The sequence below is a fragment of the Nicotiana tomentosiformis genome, chromosome 6 (genome assembly GCF_000390325.3).
Source record: "Nicotiana tomentosiformis chromosome 6, ASM39032v3, whole genome shotgun sequence".
Lineage (NCBI taxonomy): Eukaryota > Viridiplantae > Streptophyta > Magnoliopsida > Solanales > Solanaceae > Nicotiana > Nicotiana tomentosiformis.
Window position 1 is genome coordinate 144326441 of NC_090817.1, and position 16790 is coordinate 144343230.

At 40.2% G+C, this 16790-nt stretch overlaps 1 protein-coding gene and 1 pseudogene across 1 annotated transcript; both read right to left on the reverse strand.

Moving 5' to 3' along the window:
* Window positions 1–252: 252 nt before the first annotated feature.
* LOC138894888 (uncharacterized) lies at window positions 253–720 on the reverse strand. The gene has a single exon (XM_070179622.1). The coding sequence runs from the start codon at window positions 718–720 to the stop codon at window positions 253–255; it is 468 nt and encodes a 155-aa protein (XP_070035723.1).
* A 1340-nt stretch (window positions 721–2060) lies between these two features.
* The window catches only part of LOC104113129 (tropinone reductase homolog At5g06060-like), a 192607-nt pseudogene continuing 177877 nt past the window's right edge, over window positions 2061–16790 (reverse strand).

Genomic DNA, 16790 nt, shown 5'->3' on the forward strand with positions numbered 1-16790 from the left:
TTTTCAACATGTAGAATAATTTCTCCTTTCTTCAACATTCTACTTATTTGGAACCCCTGCAACATATTGTAGATGTTATAACCACTGCCAGTATCTAATACCCATAATGAAGCATCGGTAGTAGTTAAAGAAACTTTGAAAATATTTTTCATTTCAGTCTTACCTTGTTTTTTGTCATTTAAAGTTGACTCCTTGCAGTTTCTCTTACAATGTTCTATCTTCTTACAATGGAAACATTCAGCATTGGATTAGTCAGCTTTGCCTCCTTTGCCTTTGGGTTTGGTCACACCACCCTTTAGGCGCAGTAGGATTCTTCTTGGGTTTATTTTTACTCTTACCCTTCTTCTTAGAAAAGTTTCCAACCAATGTGACAATTCTTTTCTTCTTCTCAGATGCAAGTTGATTCTCATAATCAATCAGCATGTTAAGCATCTCATGAAGATCATAATCCATTTTATGCATATTGAAATTAATAACAAATTGTGAAAAGATTTCAGAGCATGACTGCAAGATCAAATCTTTAGAAAGCTCTTTACCCAGTTTGCACCCCAACTTCTCAAGTTCTTTAATAAGATCAATTATATGATTGACATAGGGTCCAACCGGAGAGTTTCCAGTCAATTCGGATCCAAACAAAGCCCTATATAGTTGGTATCTAGCTGTCCTGCTTTGTGTACCAAACATCTTCTTAAGATGTTCAATGATTGCAGTTGGATCCATATCCTAATGTTTCCTCTGGAGCTTAAAACTCAAAGAAGCGAGAATGATGCATTTGGTAGTAAGACATTCTTCCAAGTGTTTCCGATAAATCTTGGTGGCATCATCATCATCCTCATCCGGGACTTTTTTAGCAGGCTTATCGACAACATCAATAAGCTTTTCATGCATGAGAACAATTCTCAAATTTCTGTACCAATCATCAAAGTTTGGTCCTACCAAGTTGTTGGTCTCAAGTATTCCACGAAGTTATATAGCAGACATATTGAGAAATCTAAAATATAGAAAAGAAAATATAAGAACATATTACACATATCATAAAGATATGGACTTTTATATAAATGATATTTTCACTAATTATTTTAAACTATTTACCCTCAGTATAGTTTAAGAAATCTTTATTTCTGTTAGTGGAGTAAAGGAATCCTTCAACAAAATGTATAAGCTCCTTGGAAGTCAAGTCGTTTCTCACTATATTTTAAATGTAGGTACTTTTACTAATTGTATCCCTATACAATTTCCTTAAATAACTCTATGTCAAATAGTCCCCTAGTAATCAGGTTGATCCTAGTGGCATAGTTGAGTTCAACCATCATGATAGCAAAGAACTTACTAAATTTTATACTCCCCGGATAGTTCAGGTGTCTAATGTAAAATTAAATAATTCTTCCAATCCATAAATCTAATGCAATAAATAATTTAAACATATTCTTGAACAATAAGTCTCCTGGTTGTCAGGTCGTTCCTTACAAACAAGAAATAAATAAAATTATTTATTTTGATGGATAGCTTTATAATAAAATATCTTATATTTTATTAGTAAGAACTCAAATTTTAGCAAGATGGAATTGTTACTAAAACAACTTTTAAAAACGTGATGATCTAATCTTTTATAGAACATGAATTTTGTTCAAGTTGTCTACATGCTTTGTCCTAAATTAGTTTACATCACATGTAATAATAATTCAAAATTATATAACGAACAAGCGCGTGACATAAAAACGAAATTCAACATACTTTTAACATGTTTATCTTATATATCACATAAAATAATTCATGCCAGAACATTATTATTAATTAATATATCATAAACTAATAACAATTAAAATAACTGTATAATCTAATAACCTATTATAGATTACCGTCATATCTTATACGAAATTTCAAATTCAACTTACGAACTATCTCAGTAGTTTAACTTATATGAATACATATTTTATTCACAATAAAATAATATCAATCCATATGCATTCAAACAATTTGACTATTGCACAAGACATAAGAATGAAATAGCGAGATTGGAATGAAATTCTAGTTATACCCCGACTGCTTTCTTGGAACTAATTGATGGACACTTAGTTTTCTATAGAACAACGGGTAATAGGCTTTTAACTGGAATTAACACACTTGAGAAATTAAACACAGAACATGAGCAAATACAACATTATTACAAAGGTACTAAGGTAGAAACTCTGCCACCATTAGTTTTTCAAACAAGAACTAATTAAAATTTTGGCCGTTGGAATTGGAACCCACTGACCGTGAAACCTCTGTCAACAACTATAACCTGTCCAGTGATGTAGGAAGCAGCAGGAAGACAAAGATAAGCCACCAGAGATGAAACTTCTTCTACTTCTCCTGGTCGCTTAAGAGGAGTTCTTGACATTAATCCGTCTAAAAATGTTTTATCCTTGACCAATTGTTAATAAAGCCATCAAATTCATCATTGATTCAAAATCAGGTTATCATGCATTTTATTATTTAACTTTTATACACCGACAATTTGAAAAATAATATTATTAGGTCATTTGAAAGGTAATTACACGAATACCTTTTTGAATTAGTAACCTTCAAAATAAGTCAAATAATCTTCTACAAAAAAAAGGCAGCCCGGTGCAAAAAGCATCCTGCATTCATGTAGGGTTCGGGGAAGTCCGTACCCTAAGGGGGTGTGATGTAGGCAGTCTACCCTGATGCAAGCATCAATGGCTGATTCCACTGCTCGAACTTGCGACCTATGGGTCATTCAGACACAACTTTAACATCGCTCCAAGACTCCCCTTCTATAACGTGTTAAATTTGAGAGATGGTGTAAAAGTTTCATTACACTGGAAACGAATATAAGTTTAAAAATTCTTACGTAGACAATATACAAGTTTTTGCACCATCAGTTCATGATAGCCTTATAATAACACGAAACTGTCTATAGCTGTCACGATCCGGAATTCCCACCTTCGGGACCGTAATGGCGCCTACCATTTCACTTGCTAGGCAAACCAACGTTAGAATAATATTAGCCATTTAAAAATAGTTTTAAATTAATTAATAACAAAGAAACAAATGCGGAATTAAAGTCTGAAATGTAGTGAATAATCCATAATAATAGCGATGTCTAAATACCATCCCAGAACTGGAGTCACAAGTGCACGAGCTTCTAGAATAATACAAATAAAGATCTGAATAAAATTCAAGCTGTTTGAAATATAATACACATCTGAGACAAGATAGAAGGGGACTTTAGAACTGCGAACGCTGTGCAGTTATACCTCAAGTCTCCACTAGTAGCTGTATCCGGGCAAATCTACTATACGCCACTGGGACCAACTCTAAAATCTGCACAAGAAGGGCAGAGTACAGTATCAGTACAGCCGAGCCCATGTACTGGTAAGTATCGAGTCTAACCTCGACGAAGTAGTGACGAGGCTATGACAAGACATGTACATAAACAACCTGTACAAGTATATACAAATACGAAGTAACAATAATACAATAAATAATAATTTATAAATTGGGCGGGAACATGCGAAGGGGAAGGATATAATAATTTCAGCAGGAGAAGTGTCACTTGGCAACCAATTAATATATCAACAATAAAATGAGCAATTGATAATTTAAAAATGGCACGACATCACCCTTCGTGCTTTTACACTCTTCCTTACCATGAAATAATAATAATAATTCGGAAGAGTATTTAAATGCGAGGATATACATTTATCAATCACTTCAATACCAAAATACCGACTTCACCTTACAAAATATTCAACAATAAGTAAATGGATAATAATTTTACAAATAATGATCAAATAATCAATAATAAACTTAAGCAGGAATATCTTCAATTAAAGAGACAATTATTCATAATAAATAAATTCCACCAGCATGCTTTCACTCAACCACAACGCATAAGTACTCGTCACCTCACATATACGTTGTACCCGCACATTAAATCATGTAGCAAATAGACAAATAATTCCTACTCCCTCAAGTCAAGGTTAACCACGACACTTACCTCGCTTGCAACCAAATTCAAGAATCCAATAAACCTTTGCCTCGCGAATTCGTGTCTGAAATCCTCAAATCTTGTCATAAACAATTCAATATATTCAATATAACTCGTAGGAATTAATTCCATGTGAATTTGCTAATTTTTTGAATTAAAATCCGAAATTCATCTCAAAAATCAACAGTGGGACCCACATCTCGAATCTCGAAAAAACGTATGAAATTCGAACACTCGTTCTGAGACGAGTCCAACCATACTAAAATTACTAAATCCGACATCAGATTGGCTTTCAAATCCTCATTTTACATTTTTGGAAGATTTTATAAAAATATGATTTTTCTTTCATAAATTCACGGATTCATGATGTAAATGAGTATGGAATCATGAAATATAATCAATATAGGATAAGGAACACTTATCCCAATTTGTTCCCGTAAAAATCGCCCAAAAATTGCCTTACCCGAGCTCAAAATGACCAAAATGAGAAAACAATCTCGGAAGCCTTCGTTTTTAACACTGCCCAGGTATTTCCGCACCTGCGGTGCCTGGGCTCGCACCTGCGAGCTCGCATTTGCGAGAAAAATCTCGCATCTGCGAATTGGCTCGCCCAGTGTGTGTCCAGATCTGTGGAACCTGAGCCGCATTTGCGGCTGCGCAGATGTCCATGAAGGAGCCACAGAAGCGATACCGCACCTGCGCTCCAAAAGTCGCAGGTGCGAAACACCACAACCAGAACTAGTAGTTTTTGCAAAAACGATCCGAAACTCGTCCGAAACTCACCTGAGCCCCTCAGGACCTGATCCAATTATACAAACCAGTCCCGTAACATAACACGGACTTACTCGGGGTCTCAAATCACATCAAACAATATCAAAATTATAATTCACACCTCGATTCGAACTTTTGAGTTTCAAACTTTTCAATTTATAAAACTTGTGCCGAAACATGTTAAATGAATCCGAAATGACTTCAAATTTGACACACAAGTCATAAATGACATAACGGAGCTATTTCAATTTCCAGAATTGGATTCCGGCCCCGATATCAAAAAGTCAACGCTGTGGTCAAACTTGGAAATCTTTAGCCTTTAAATTTCTAATTTTCGTTAAATTGCCATTACTTGATCTAGGGACCTCCAAATTAAATTCCGGATATACGTCCAAGTCCCAAATCACGATACGGACCTAACAGAACTGTCAAAATACTGATTCGGGTCCGTTTGCTCAAAATATTGACCAAAGTCAACTTAATCGAGTTTTAAGGCTCTTGTTCACATAAAACTATCCAAAAGATTACACAGACTGCGCACACAAGTCGAAGAATGATGAATAGTGCTTTTCGAGGTCTTAGAACACAAAAATAATTATTAAATTTAAAGATGACCTTTTGGGTCATCACATTCTCGACCTCTAAAATAAACGTTCGTCCTCGAACGTAATTAGAAAAGTACCTGGGCTAGTAAAAAGGTGTGGATATTTACTCTGCATGTCCGACTCGGACTCCCAGGTAGATGCTTCTACCGACTGACCTCTCCATTATACCCGAATTGAAGGATAACTCTTAGACCTCAACTGTCGGACCTGTTGGGCTAGAATTGTTGCCGGCTCATCTTCATAAGTCAAATCCTTGTCCAATTGGACTGAGCTGAAATCTAACACATGAGACGGATCACCATGATATTTCCAAAGCATAGACACATGGAACACCGGATGAACCGTTGATAAACTAGGTGGTAGTGCAAGCCTGTAGGCTACTTCACCCACCCTTTCAAGAATTTCGAAGGGTCCAATGTACCTAGGGCTCAACTTGCCCTTCTTCCCGAACCTCATTACACCTTTCATAGGTGAAACCCGGAGCAATATTCTTTCTCCAACCATGAATGCAATATCACAAACTTTACGGTTGGCATAAATCTTTTGCCTAGACTGAGCTGTGCGAAGTCGATCCTGAATAACCTTGACCTTATCCAAGGCATCCTGTACCAAATCGGTACCCAACAACCGAGTCTCTCCCGGTTCAAACCAACCAACTGGTGATCGGCATCGCCTTCCATATAATGCCTCATATGGAGCTATTTGAATGCTCGACTTGTAGCTATTATTATAAGCAAACTCCAGAAATGGCAAGAACTGATCCCAAGAACCTCCAAAGTCTATAACACAGGCGCGAAGCATATCTTCCAATATCTGAATAGTGCACTCTGACTGTCCGTCTGTCTGTGGATGAAATGTTGTACTCAACTCAACCCGCATTCCTAACTCATGTTGTACATCCCTCCAGAAATGTGAGGTAAACTGCGTACCTTATCTGAAATAATAGACATGGGCACACCGTGAAAGCGGACAATCTCACGAATGTAAATTTCGGCTAACCGCTCTGAAGAATAGGTAACTGCTACCAGAATGAAATGTGCTGACTCGGTCAACCTGTCCACAATGACCCAAACTGCGTCAAACTTTCTCCGAGTCCGTGGGAGCCTAATAACAAAATCCATAGTGATAAGCTCCCACTTCCACTCAGGAATTTCTAACTTCTAGAGCAAACCACAGGTCTCTGATGCTCGTACTTAACTTGCTTACAATCCAGACACCGAGCTACATATGCAACTATATCCTTCTTCATTCTCCTCCACCAATAATGTTGTCGCAAATCTTGATACATTTTGGCGGTAACTGGATAAATAGAATACCTGGAACTGTGGGCCTCTTCCAGAATTAATTCACGAAGCCCATCCATATTAGGCACACAAATACGACCCTGCATTCGAAGAACTCTATCTTCCCCCACAACAATATTTGGCATCACCGTTCCGCACTGTGTCCTTAAGGACAAGTAAATGAGGATCATCATACTGCCGCTCTCTGATGCGCTCATATAAAGAAGACCGAGCGACTGTGCAAGCTAGAACCCGACTAGGTTCTGAAACATCTAACCTCACGAACTGATTAGCCAAAGTATGGACATCTACAGCTAACGGTATCTAACCAACTGGAATATAAGCAAGGCTGCTCATACTCACAGCCTTTCTATTCAAAGCATCGACCACCACATTAGCCTTTCCGGGGTGATACAAAATGGTGATATCATAGTCTTTCAACAACTCCAACCATCTTCTCTACCTCAACGTAAGATCTTTTTGTTTGAACAGATACTGAAGGCTACGATGATCAGTAAATACCTCACACGAGACACCGTAGAGGTAATTCCTCCAAATCTTCAGCGCATGAACAATGGCTGCCAATTCTAATTCATGAATAGGATAATTCTTCTCGTGAACTTTTAATTGCCGTGACGCATATACAATCACCCTGCCATTTTTCATCAATACTACACCAAGCCCAATGCGAGATGCATCACAATACACCGTATACGATCCTGAACATGTGGGTAATACCAATACTGGCACCGTAGTCAAAGCAGTCTTGAGCTTCTGAAAGCTCAACTCACACTCGTCTGACCATCCGAATAGAACACATTTCTGGGTCAGTCTGGTCAATGGGCTTGCTATAGATGAAAATCCCTCCACAAACCGACGATAATAACCTACCAAACCCAGGAAACTCCGTATCTCTGTAATTGAAGTAGGTCTAGGACAATTCTGAACAGCCTCAATCTTCATAGGATCCACTTTTATGCCTTCTGCCGATATAACATGCCCCAAAAAGGCAACTGAGTCTAACCAAAATTTACATTTTGAAAATTTGGCATATAACTGATTATTCTTCAAAGTCCGAAGCACACTCCGAAGATGCTGCTCATGCTCCTCTTGAATGGTGGAGTAAATCAAGATATCATCAATGAATACAAATACAAAAGAATCCAAATAGTGCTTGAACACCTGATTCATCAAATCCATAAATATTGTTGGGGCATTTGTCAACCCAAATGACATCACTAGGAATTCGTAATGCCCATATCGAGTTCGAAAAGCTGTCTTAGGGACATCAGATTCCCTAATCTTCAACTGATGGTAACCAGACCTCAAATCGATCTTCGAAAATACCTTGGAACCCTGAAGTTGATCAAATAAGTCATCAATTCTTGGCAACAGATATTTGTTTTTGATAGTGGCCTTGTTCAACTGCCGATAATCTATACACATCCGCATAGAGCCATCTTTCTTCTTTACAAATAGTACTGGTGCACGCCAAGGCGAGATACTGGGTCTAATGAATCCCTGATAGAACAAGTTTTGTAACTGCTCCTTCAATTCTTTCAACTCTGGCGGGGCCATACGGTATGGTGGGATAGAAATGGGCTGAGTGCCCGGAGCTAAATCAATATAGAAGTCAATATCTCTGTTGGGTGGCATTCCCAGCAAATCTGCAGGATATACTTCTGGAAATTCACGAACAATTGGTACCGAGTCCATAGAAGGAACATCCGCATTGGGATCGCGACTATAAGCCAAATAGGCTAGACACCCTTTCTCGACCAAATGCCGAGCCTTCATATAAGAAATAACCCTGCTGGTAGAATAGCCAAGAGTTTCTTTCCACTCTAATCGATGTAACCCCGGCATGGCTAGGGTCACCGTCTTGGCATGACAATCCAATATAGTATGATAAGGTGACAGCCAATCCATACCCAAGATGACATCAAAATCTACCATATCAAGAAGTAGAAGATCCACACTAGTCTCAAGATTCCTAATAGTAACCGCACACGAATAATAGACATGATCTACCACGAAAGAATCTCCCGCCAGAGTGGACACACACACAGGAGCACTCAGAGAATTACAAGGAATCACCAGATATGAAGCAAAGTAAGAGGACACATAAGAATAAGTAGATCCTGGATCAAATAGAACTAAAGCATCTCTATGGAAAATTGGAATAATACCTGTGATCACAGCATCCGATGACTCGGCCTTAGGCCTAGCTGGAAAAGCATAAAATCGGGGTTGGGCCCCACCACTCTGAACTGCGTCCCTGGGACGGCCTCTAACTGGATGGCCTCCACCTCTAACGGCCCGACCTCCACCTCTAACAGTCTGACCTCCACCTCTAGCTGCCTAACCCTTACCTCTAGATGGCTGAGCAGGCAGTGTAACAATCGGTGCTGGAACCATAGCACGAGAACCTTGCTGCTGCATGCTGCCCTAAGACATGGGGCAAAATCTAGCAATGTGCCTAGAATCACCACAAGTATAACAGGACCTCGGCTGCTGTGACTACTGACCCGAACGGGCCGAATAACCGCTGTAGTGACATTGGAGTGGTGGTGCATTGATAGGAGCTGAATGTGCACTAAATGCTGGCTTCCCAGAGTAAGGCATAATAGGACCGTAACTCCCTGAAGCACCGGGAGATGCCTGAAGTGCTGAATAAAATGGTCTGGGAGGATGTCCCCTACCAAATTTACCCCTGCCTCCAGACGAGGCTCCACTGAAACTACCGAACTAATGAGTCCTCTTATCAGACCTCTACCCTCTCTCCTGTGGAAGAACCATATCGATCCTCCTCGCAACATTAGCAACCGCCTGAAAGGAAATCTCACTTCCGGCCTCCTTGGCCATCTGAAGCCATATAAGGTGAGTGAGTCCCTCAATAAACCTTCTCACTCTCTCTCCCTAAGTATGTAGTAAAAGGAGAGCATGACGGGCCAAATCCACAAAATGGGATTCATACTGAGTAACAGTCATACTGCCCTGCTGTAGACGCTCAAATTGCCTACGGTAATCCTCTCTCAATGTGATAGGGAGAAACATCTCTATAAATAGCCGTGAGAATTGTTCCCAGGTCAATGCAGGCAATGCAACTGGTCTGGTCAATGTATAATCTCTCCACCACCTCTTGGTGGAACCTGTCATCTGAAATATAGCAAAATCGACCCCATTGGTCTCAACTATACCCATGTTCTGCAGTACCTCATGGCAGCGGTCAAGATAATCCTATGGGTCCTCAGAAGGTGTACCACTGAAGTGAACTGAAAAGAGCTTAGTAAACTTATCCAGTCTCAATAAGGCCTCAGAAGACATGGTGGGCCTATCACCGGCCTGTGCTGCAACAACTGGCTGAGTTACCCCAACTAGCGGGACTGCTAGAGCCTGATTCTAGGGAGCTATCTGCTTCGGAGTGGAAGTAGTGGGAGTTTGTGCTCCTCCCCCAGCCTGTGAGTTGGCTGGTGCCACTGAAAATGTACCATTCAGAGCCACGCCCTCCATAAGACTTACCAAACAGACTAAAGCATCCGAAGCACTGGAGTAGCTAAGAATCCTTCCAGGACCTGAACTGGTCTAACTGGTACAGTCTGAACTAGAACCTCCTCCTGAAGATCCACCGGAGGTTCTACAACAGGTGTTGCTACTCGAGCTTTAGACTAAGCTCTACCTCTGCCTCTGCCTCTGCCTCTGCCTCGGCCTCTAGCACGACCTCGGCCTCGACCTCTACCCCTGGCCATAGTTGCCACCAGGGGCTCTGGTCCCTGTCTGTCAGTAGATGTATTACGTGTTCTCACCATCTGCGAGAGAATAAGAATGGAATGGTTTAATTATCGATGATAGAATAAGATCGCACGACAGAATAAGAAAGAAGTGATATTGTTCCTAAATTTCATAGCCTCTGAAAGATAAATACAGACGTCTCCGTACCGATCCTTCAGACTCTACTAAGTTTGCTCGTGACTCGTGAGACCTATGTAACCTAGTGCTCTGATACCAACTGTCACGACCCAAAATTCCCACCTTTGGGATCGTGATGGCGCCTAACATTTCACTTGCTAGGCAAGCCAACGTTAGAATAATATTAGCCATTTTTAAAAACTTTTAAATTAATTAATAACAAAGAAACAAATGCAGAAGTAAAGTCTAAAATGTAGTGAATAATCTATAATAATAGAGATATCTAAATACCATCCCAGAACTGGAGTCACAAGTGCATGAGCTTCTAGAATAAAACAAATAAAGGTCTGAACAAAATTCAAGCTGTTTGAAATATAATACACAGTTGATACAAGATAGAAGGGGACTTTAGAACTGCGAACGTTATGTAGTTATACCCCAAGTCTCCACTGGTAGCTGTATCCGAGAAAATCTACTATACGCCACTGGGACCAACTCCAAAATCTGCACAAGAAGGGCAGAGTGCAGTATCAGTACAACCGACCCCATGTACTGATAAGTATCGAGCCTAACCTCGACGGAGTAGTGACGAGGCTATGACAAGACACGTACATAAACAACCTGTACAAGTATATACAAATACGAAGTAATAATAATACAATAAATAATAATTTATAAATTGGGCAGGAACATGCGAAGGGGAAGGATATAATAAGTTCAGCAGGAGAAGTGTCACTTAGTAGCCAATTAATGTATCAACAATAAAATGAGCAATCGATAATATAAAAATGGAACGACATCACCCTTCGTGCTTTTACTCTCATTCGACACGGCATCACCCTTTGTGCTTTTACACTCACAAATGGCACGGCAACACCCTTCGTGCTTTTACACTCTTCCTTACCATGAAATAATAATAATAATTCGGAAGAGTATTTAAATGCGAGGATATACATTTATCAATCACTTCAATACCAAAATACCGACTTCACCTTACAAAATATTCAACAAAAAGTAAATGGATGATAATTTCACGAATAATAATCAAATAATCAAAAATAAACTTAAGCAGTATCTTCAATTAAAGAGACAATTATTCACAGTAAACAAATTCCACCCGCATGCTTTGACTCAACCACAATGCAAAAGTACTCGTCACCTCACATATACGTTGTACCCGCACATTAAATCATGTAGCAAATAGACAAATAATTCCTACTCCCTCAAGTCAAGGTTAACTACGACACTTACCTCGCTTGCAACCAAATTAAAGAATCCAATAAACCTTTGTCTCGCGAATTCGTGTCCAAAATCCTCAAATATAGTCATAAAAAATTCAATATATTCAATATAACTCGTAGGAATTAATTCCATGTGAATTTGCTAATTTTTCGTATTAAAGTTCGAAATTAATCTAAAAATTAACAGTGGGACCCACGTCTCGAATCTCGAAAAAACTTACTAAATTCGAACACCCGTTCTGAGACGAGTCCAACCATACAAAAATTACTAAATCCGACATCAGATTGGCTTTCAAATCCTCATTTTACATTTTTGGAAGATTTTATAAAAATCTGATTTTTCTTCCATAAATTCACGGATTCATGATGTAAATGAGTATGGAATCATGAAATATAATCAATATAGGATAAGGAACACTTACCCAATTTTTCCCTGTGAAAATCGCCCAAACTTTACCTTACCCGATCTCAAAATGACCAAAATGAGAAAAACATCTCGGAAGCCTTTGTTTTTAACACTACCCAGGCATTTCCGCACCTGTAGTGCCTGGGCTCGCACCTGCGAGCTCGCATTTGTGAGAAAAATCTCGCATTTGCAAAATGGCTTGCCCAGCATGTGTCCGCATCTATGGAACTTGAGCCGCATTTGCAGCTGTGCAGATGCGCATGAAGGAGCAGCAGAAGCGATACCGCACCTGCGCTCCAAAAGTCACAGGTGCATAACACTAGAACCAGAATTGGAAGTTGTTGCAAAAAAAATCTGAAACTCGTCCGAAACTCACCCAAGCCCCTCGGGACCTCGTCCAATTATACCAACCAGTCCCGTAACATAACACGGACTTACTCGGGGTCTCAAATCACATCAAACAACATCGAAATTATAATTCACACCAAGATTCAAACTTTTGAGTTTCAAACTGTTCAATTTACAAAACTTGTGCCGAAACATGTTAAATGAATCCGGAATGACTTCAAATTTGGCACACAACTCATAAATGACATAAGGAGCTATTCCAATTTCCAGAGTTGGATTCCGGCCCCGAAAGATATATCTCATATTCCTTTGTATCCACTCGTGTATAACATTGTGCACTCGGTATCAGTTGTGCGTTGACGGTTCTTGATGCCGCAGGTGGACCTCAACGTGTGGTTCCAACTCAAGATGCAGACGTATTGAGAGATCAACCAGTGAATCATGTGAGGGGTGCAATGGACCTTGGCATCTGGTTGATTTATACGAGCGGTGAAGGTTAATATTGTGGATCATCGGACGTAGTGGGCTATGACTTCGTGCCGAGTGGGGGAAGTCCACTATCAATGGATGGATTGCGGGGTCATATGTTATATCAGTTTGGGCCTGAAATGTATATATGTGGTACTGAAAGGTTCCCCAAAAATTTACACATGTTTAAGTCCTGAGATTTTGAAGAGGATAAGGTTGGGACTTGCGGTATGTCCGCCTACTTAATAATCCTATACTTCAATACCAAAGGAGTTAGAGAAGCAACTTTAAATCTATAGAATGTCTACTCAGCGTGGACATCATGGTTGCAGATTTTGGAGTGCTTCGGAGGAAGTACAGTGGTTGACGAGATTCTGGACTATGTGGTTCGTTCCAAGATTTGCCTGTATGGAGCTCTACTTGTGTTATTGCTGTGTATAAATGGGGGTAAAGGTTACCCCAAATAAGAGTCGAAGAGTATGTTAAGAAATGGGTGAGCTCGACAGTGTTGAATCAGCATAACAAAAGAAGAAATTAGCCTTGGGAGAGATAATTCTCCACAGGTGTCTGTGGCAAGCCTATGAAGAGGGCAGACCAGTCAATACAACACCGCCCACTTGGCTCGGTTCTCGGAAATGCTTTTGAAAGAGTTTGTTTCCCGGACTCTCCGTAATGCATGGCGCATAAAGTTTGAATGATTGTGTCAGGTCACCATGACAGTGTCATAATATGCCATCGGGTTCAATAAGTTAGCCCGTCATATTCCTACTTTGCATCCTACAGCCAGAGAGCGAGTTCATATACTCATTAAAGGACTTAATTATGATCGTAAAATTTTGTATGACTCGGGAGCTACAGGTTGATACTTCATTTCCACTAGTGGTAAAAATTTCCAAGATATTAGAACGTGTTCGGGGTGAGGAAAAAAGGAAACTAAGGAGACCAAGACGTCTCGAGGTTCTGGGGGATTCAGTGGATTCTACTCTGCGAGTATAAATCATTATGGCGGGGGCTCGGGTAGTCGGCCAGCCTAGTTCGCACATCGGATTAATCGAGGTGCTCCAGTAAGTTCTTTTAATGCACCACTTACATAAGTGTCCTACAATGGTTATTCTAGTTATCTGGCGCAGACTCAGTATGAGCAGACAAACCCACAAATGGGTTGTTATGAATACGGTGATACTAGGCACATCATGAGAAAATTGTCCCAAACTTGGGAGAGGCATATTACATCAAAGCACTCAGGCTACGTGCTCCATTGCAGTTACTACACCACCCACACGACCAGTTAAGGGTGGAGGGCAGGCGGGTAGAAGGCGTCCTAGAGGTGGAGACCCAGCCATTATTATATTTGTTTTATGGTATGGCAGAGGTCGTTACATCAGATGGTGTCGTTATAGGTACGACCTCGATTTAAAATAAAGGAATAATTTCCTTAACTTGATTCGGTTCTGAGTATCTAGACAAGTCCTCCTATTGTGCTCCACTTATGAGTGGGCTTCGTAATTCTATAATCTACTTATGTGTCTACTTCTGTTGGGAGGTTTTATGGAGATAAATACACCTATCATTCCATGATGGACTCTAATAAGATCTGTGAGGCTAAAGGTGCATTTCTGATACTTATTTTGGTATGTTTTGATGTATTTCTGGATAATTAATTACAAATTGTGAATTATATGCCCTACCGGTGTGGGGTTCATTATGTGTTGTGATTTTGTTTAACGAAAGTTATTTAAAAGGAGAAAATGGAAAGTTTCGATTGGCAAGATGTGCATATTACTTGTGATTCAGAACTGAGGCCGAGGTCCTCGCATTTTAAAATAAATTGATATGTTTAAACCGGGCTATGAGCTTCGGTGGAAGTTATATAAGGACGAGATCCTTGTGATAAAAATTCTTGTGCTTAAATTCTCCCTTGTGAAATTAAATTTGTACGATAGTACTAATAGGGAGTCATGCCTGCTAGGCTTATATAAAAATATTTGTATGGAATTCCTTGTGCATACTTCCCAAATTTGTGTTGTAATATTGAGTTGTAACCTATGAGATAGGTGCCCGCCCAGGTGGCATTAAATGTGACTCGTTAATTCGGATAAATAATTATGAGGTCTTCATGCCTCATATCTCGTTATTAGTATTGTGAAGGTTTGAAACAAGATTTTTGTTAACATGAAGTTAATTGACGATTCTGTAATTGATTATGAACAACTATTAAGACCAGATTGACCTAGAAGGGTGCCCCATTTAGATGGTCAGACGAGTGTAAGTTGAGCTTCCAGAAGCTCAAGACCGCTTTGACTACAATGCTAGTATTGGTATTACCCACAGGTTCAGGAGCGTATAAGGTATATTGTGACGCCTCTCACATTGGGCTTGGTGCAGTATTAATGCAAGATGGCAAGGTAATTGCATATGCATCGCGGCAATTAAAAGTTCACGAGAAGAATTATCCTGTTCATGACTTAGAATTGGCAACCATTGTTCATGCGCTGAAGATTTGGAGGCATTACCTCTACGGTGTCTCATGTGAGGTATTTACTGATCATCGTAGCCTTCAGTATCTGTTCAAACAAAATGATCTTAATTTGTGGCAGAGAAGATGGTTGGAGTTGTTGAAAGACTATGATATCATCATTTTGTATCACCCCGGAAAGGCCAATGTGGTGGCCGATGCTTTGAGTAGAAAAGCTGTGAGTATGGGCAGTCTTGCGTATATTTCGGTTGGTGAGAGGCCATTAGCTGCAGATGTTCAGACTTTGGCTAATCAGTTCGTGAGGTTAGATGTTTCAGAACCCAGTCGGGTTCTAGCTTGCACAGTCGCTCAGTCTTCTTTATATGAGCGCATCAGGGAGAGGCAGTATGATGATCCTCATTTACTTGTCCTTAAGGACACAGTGCGGCACGGCGGTGCCAAACATGTTACTGTTGGAGATGACAGAGTTTTGAGGATGCAGGGTCGTATTTGTGTGCCTAATGTGGATGGACTTCATGAGTTGATCCTTGAGGAGTCCCATAGTTCCCGGTATTCTATTCATCCGGGCACCGCCAAGATGTATCGGGACTTAAGGCGGCATTATTGGTGGAGGCGAATGAAGAAAGACATAGTTGCCTATGTAGCTCGGTGCCTAAATTGCCAGCAGGTAAAGTGTGAGCATCAAAGACCTGGTGATTTACTTCAGAGGTTAGAAATTCCTGAGTGGAAGTGGGAGCGTATCACTATGGATTTTGTTGTTGGACTCCCACAGACTCAGAGAAAGTTTGATGTAGTTTGGGTTATTGTGGACTGGCTGACTAAGTCAGCACATTTTATTCCTGTGGCAGTTACCTATTCCTCGGAGCGGTTGGCAGAGTACTTTCGTGAGATCGTCCGTCTCCACGGTGTGCCCATGTCTATCATTTCTGATCGAGGTACACAGTTTACCTCACACTTTTAGAGGGTAGTACAACGTGAGTTATGTACACGGGTTAAGTTGAGCACAGCATTCCATCCTCAAACGGACGAACAGTCTGAGCGCAACATTCAGATATTGGAAGATATGCTTCGCACTTGTGTTATAGACTTTGGAGGTTCTTGGGATCAGTTCTTGCCACTTGCGGAGTTTGCTTATAATAATAGCTACCACTCGAGCATTCAGATAGCTCCATATGAGGCATTATACAGAAGGTGATGCCGTTCGCCAGTTGGCTGGTTTGAACCGGGAGAGGCTCAGTTATTGGGTACCGATTTGGTACAAGATGCCTTGGATAAGGTCAAGATTA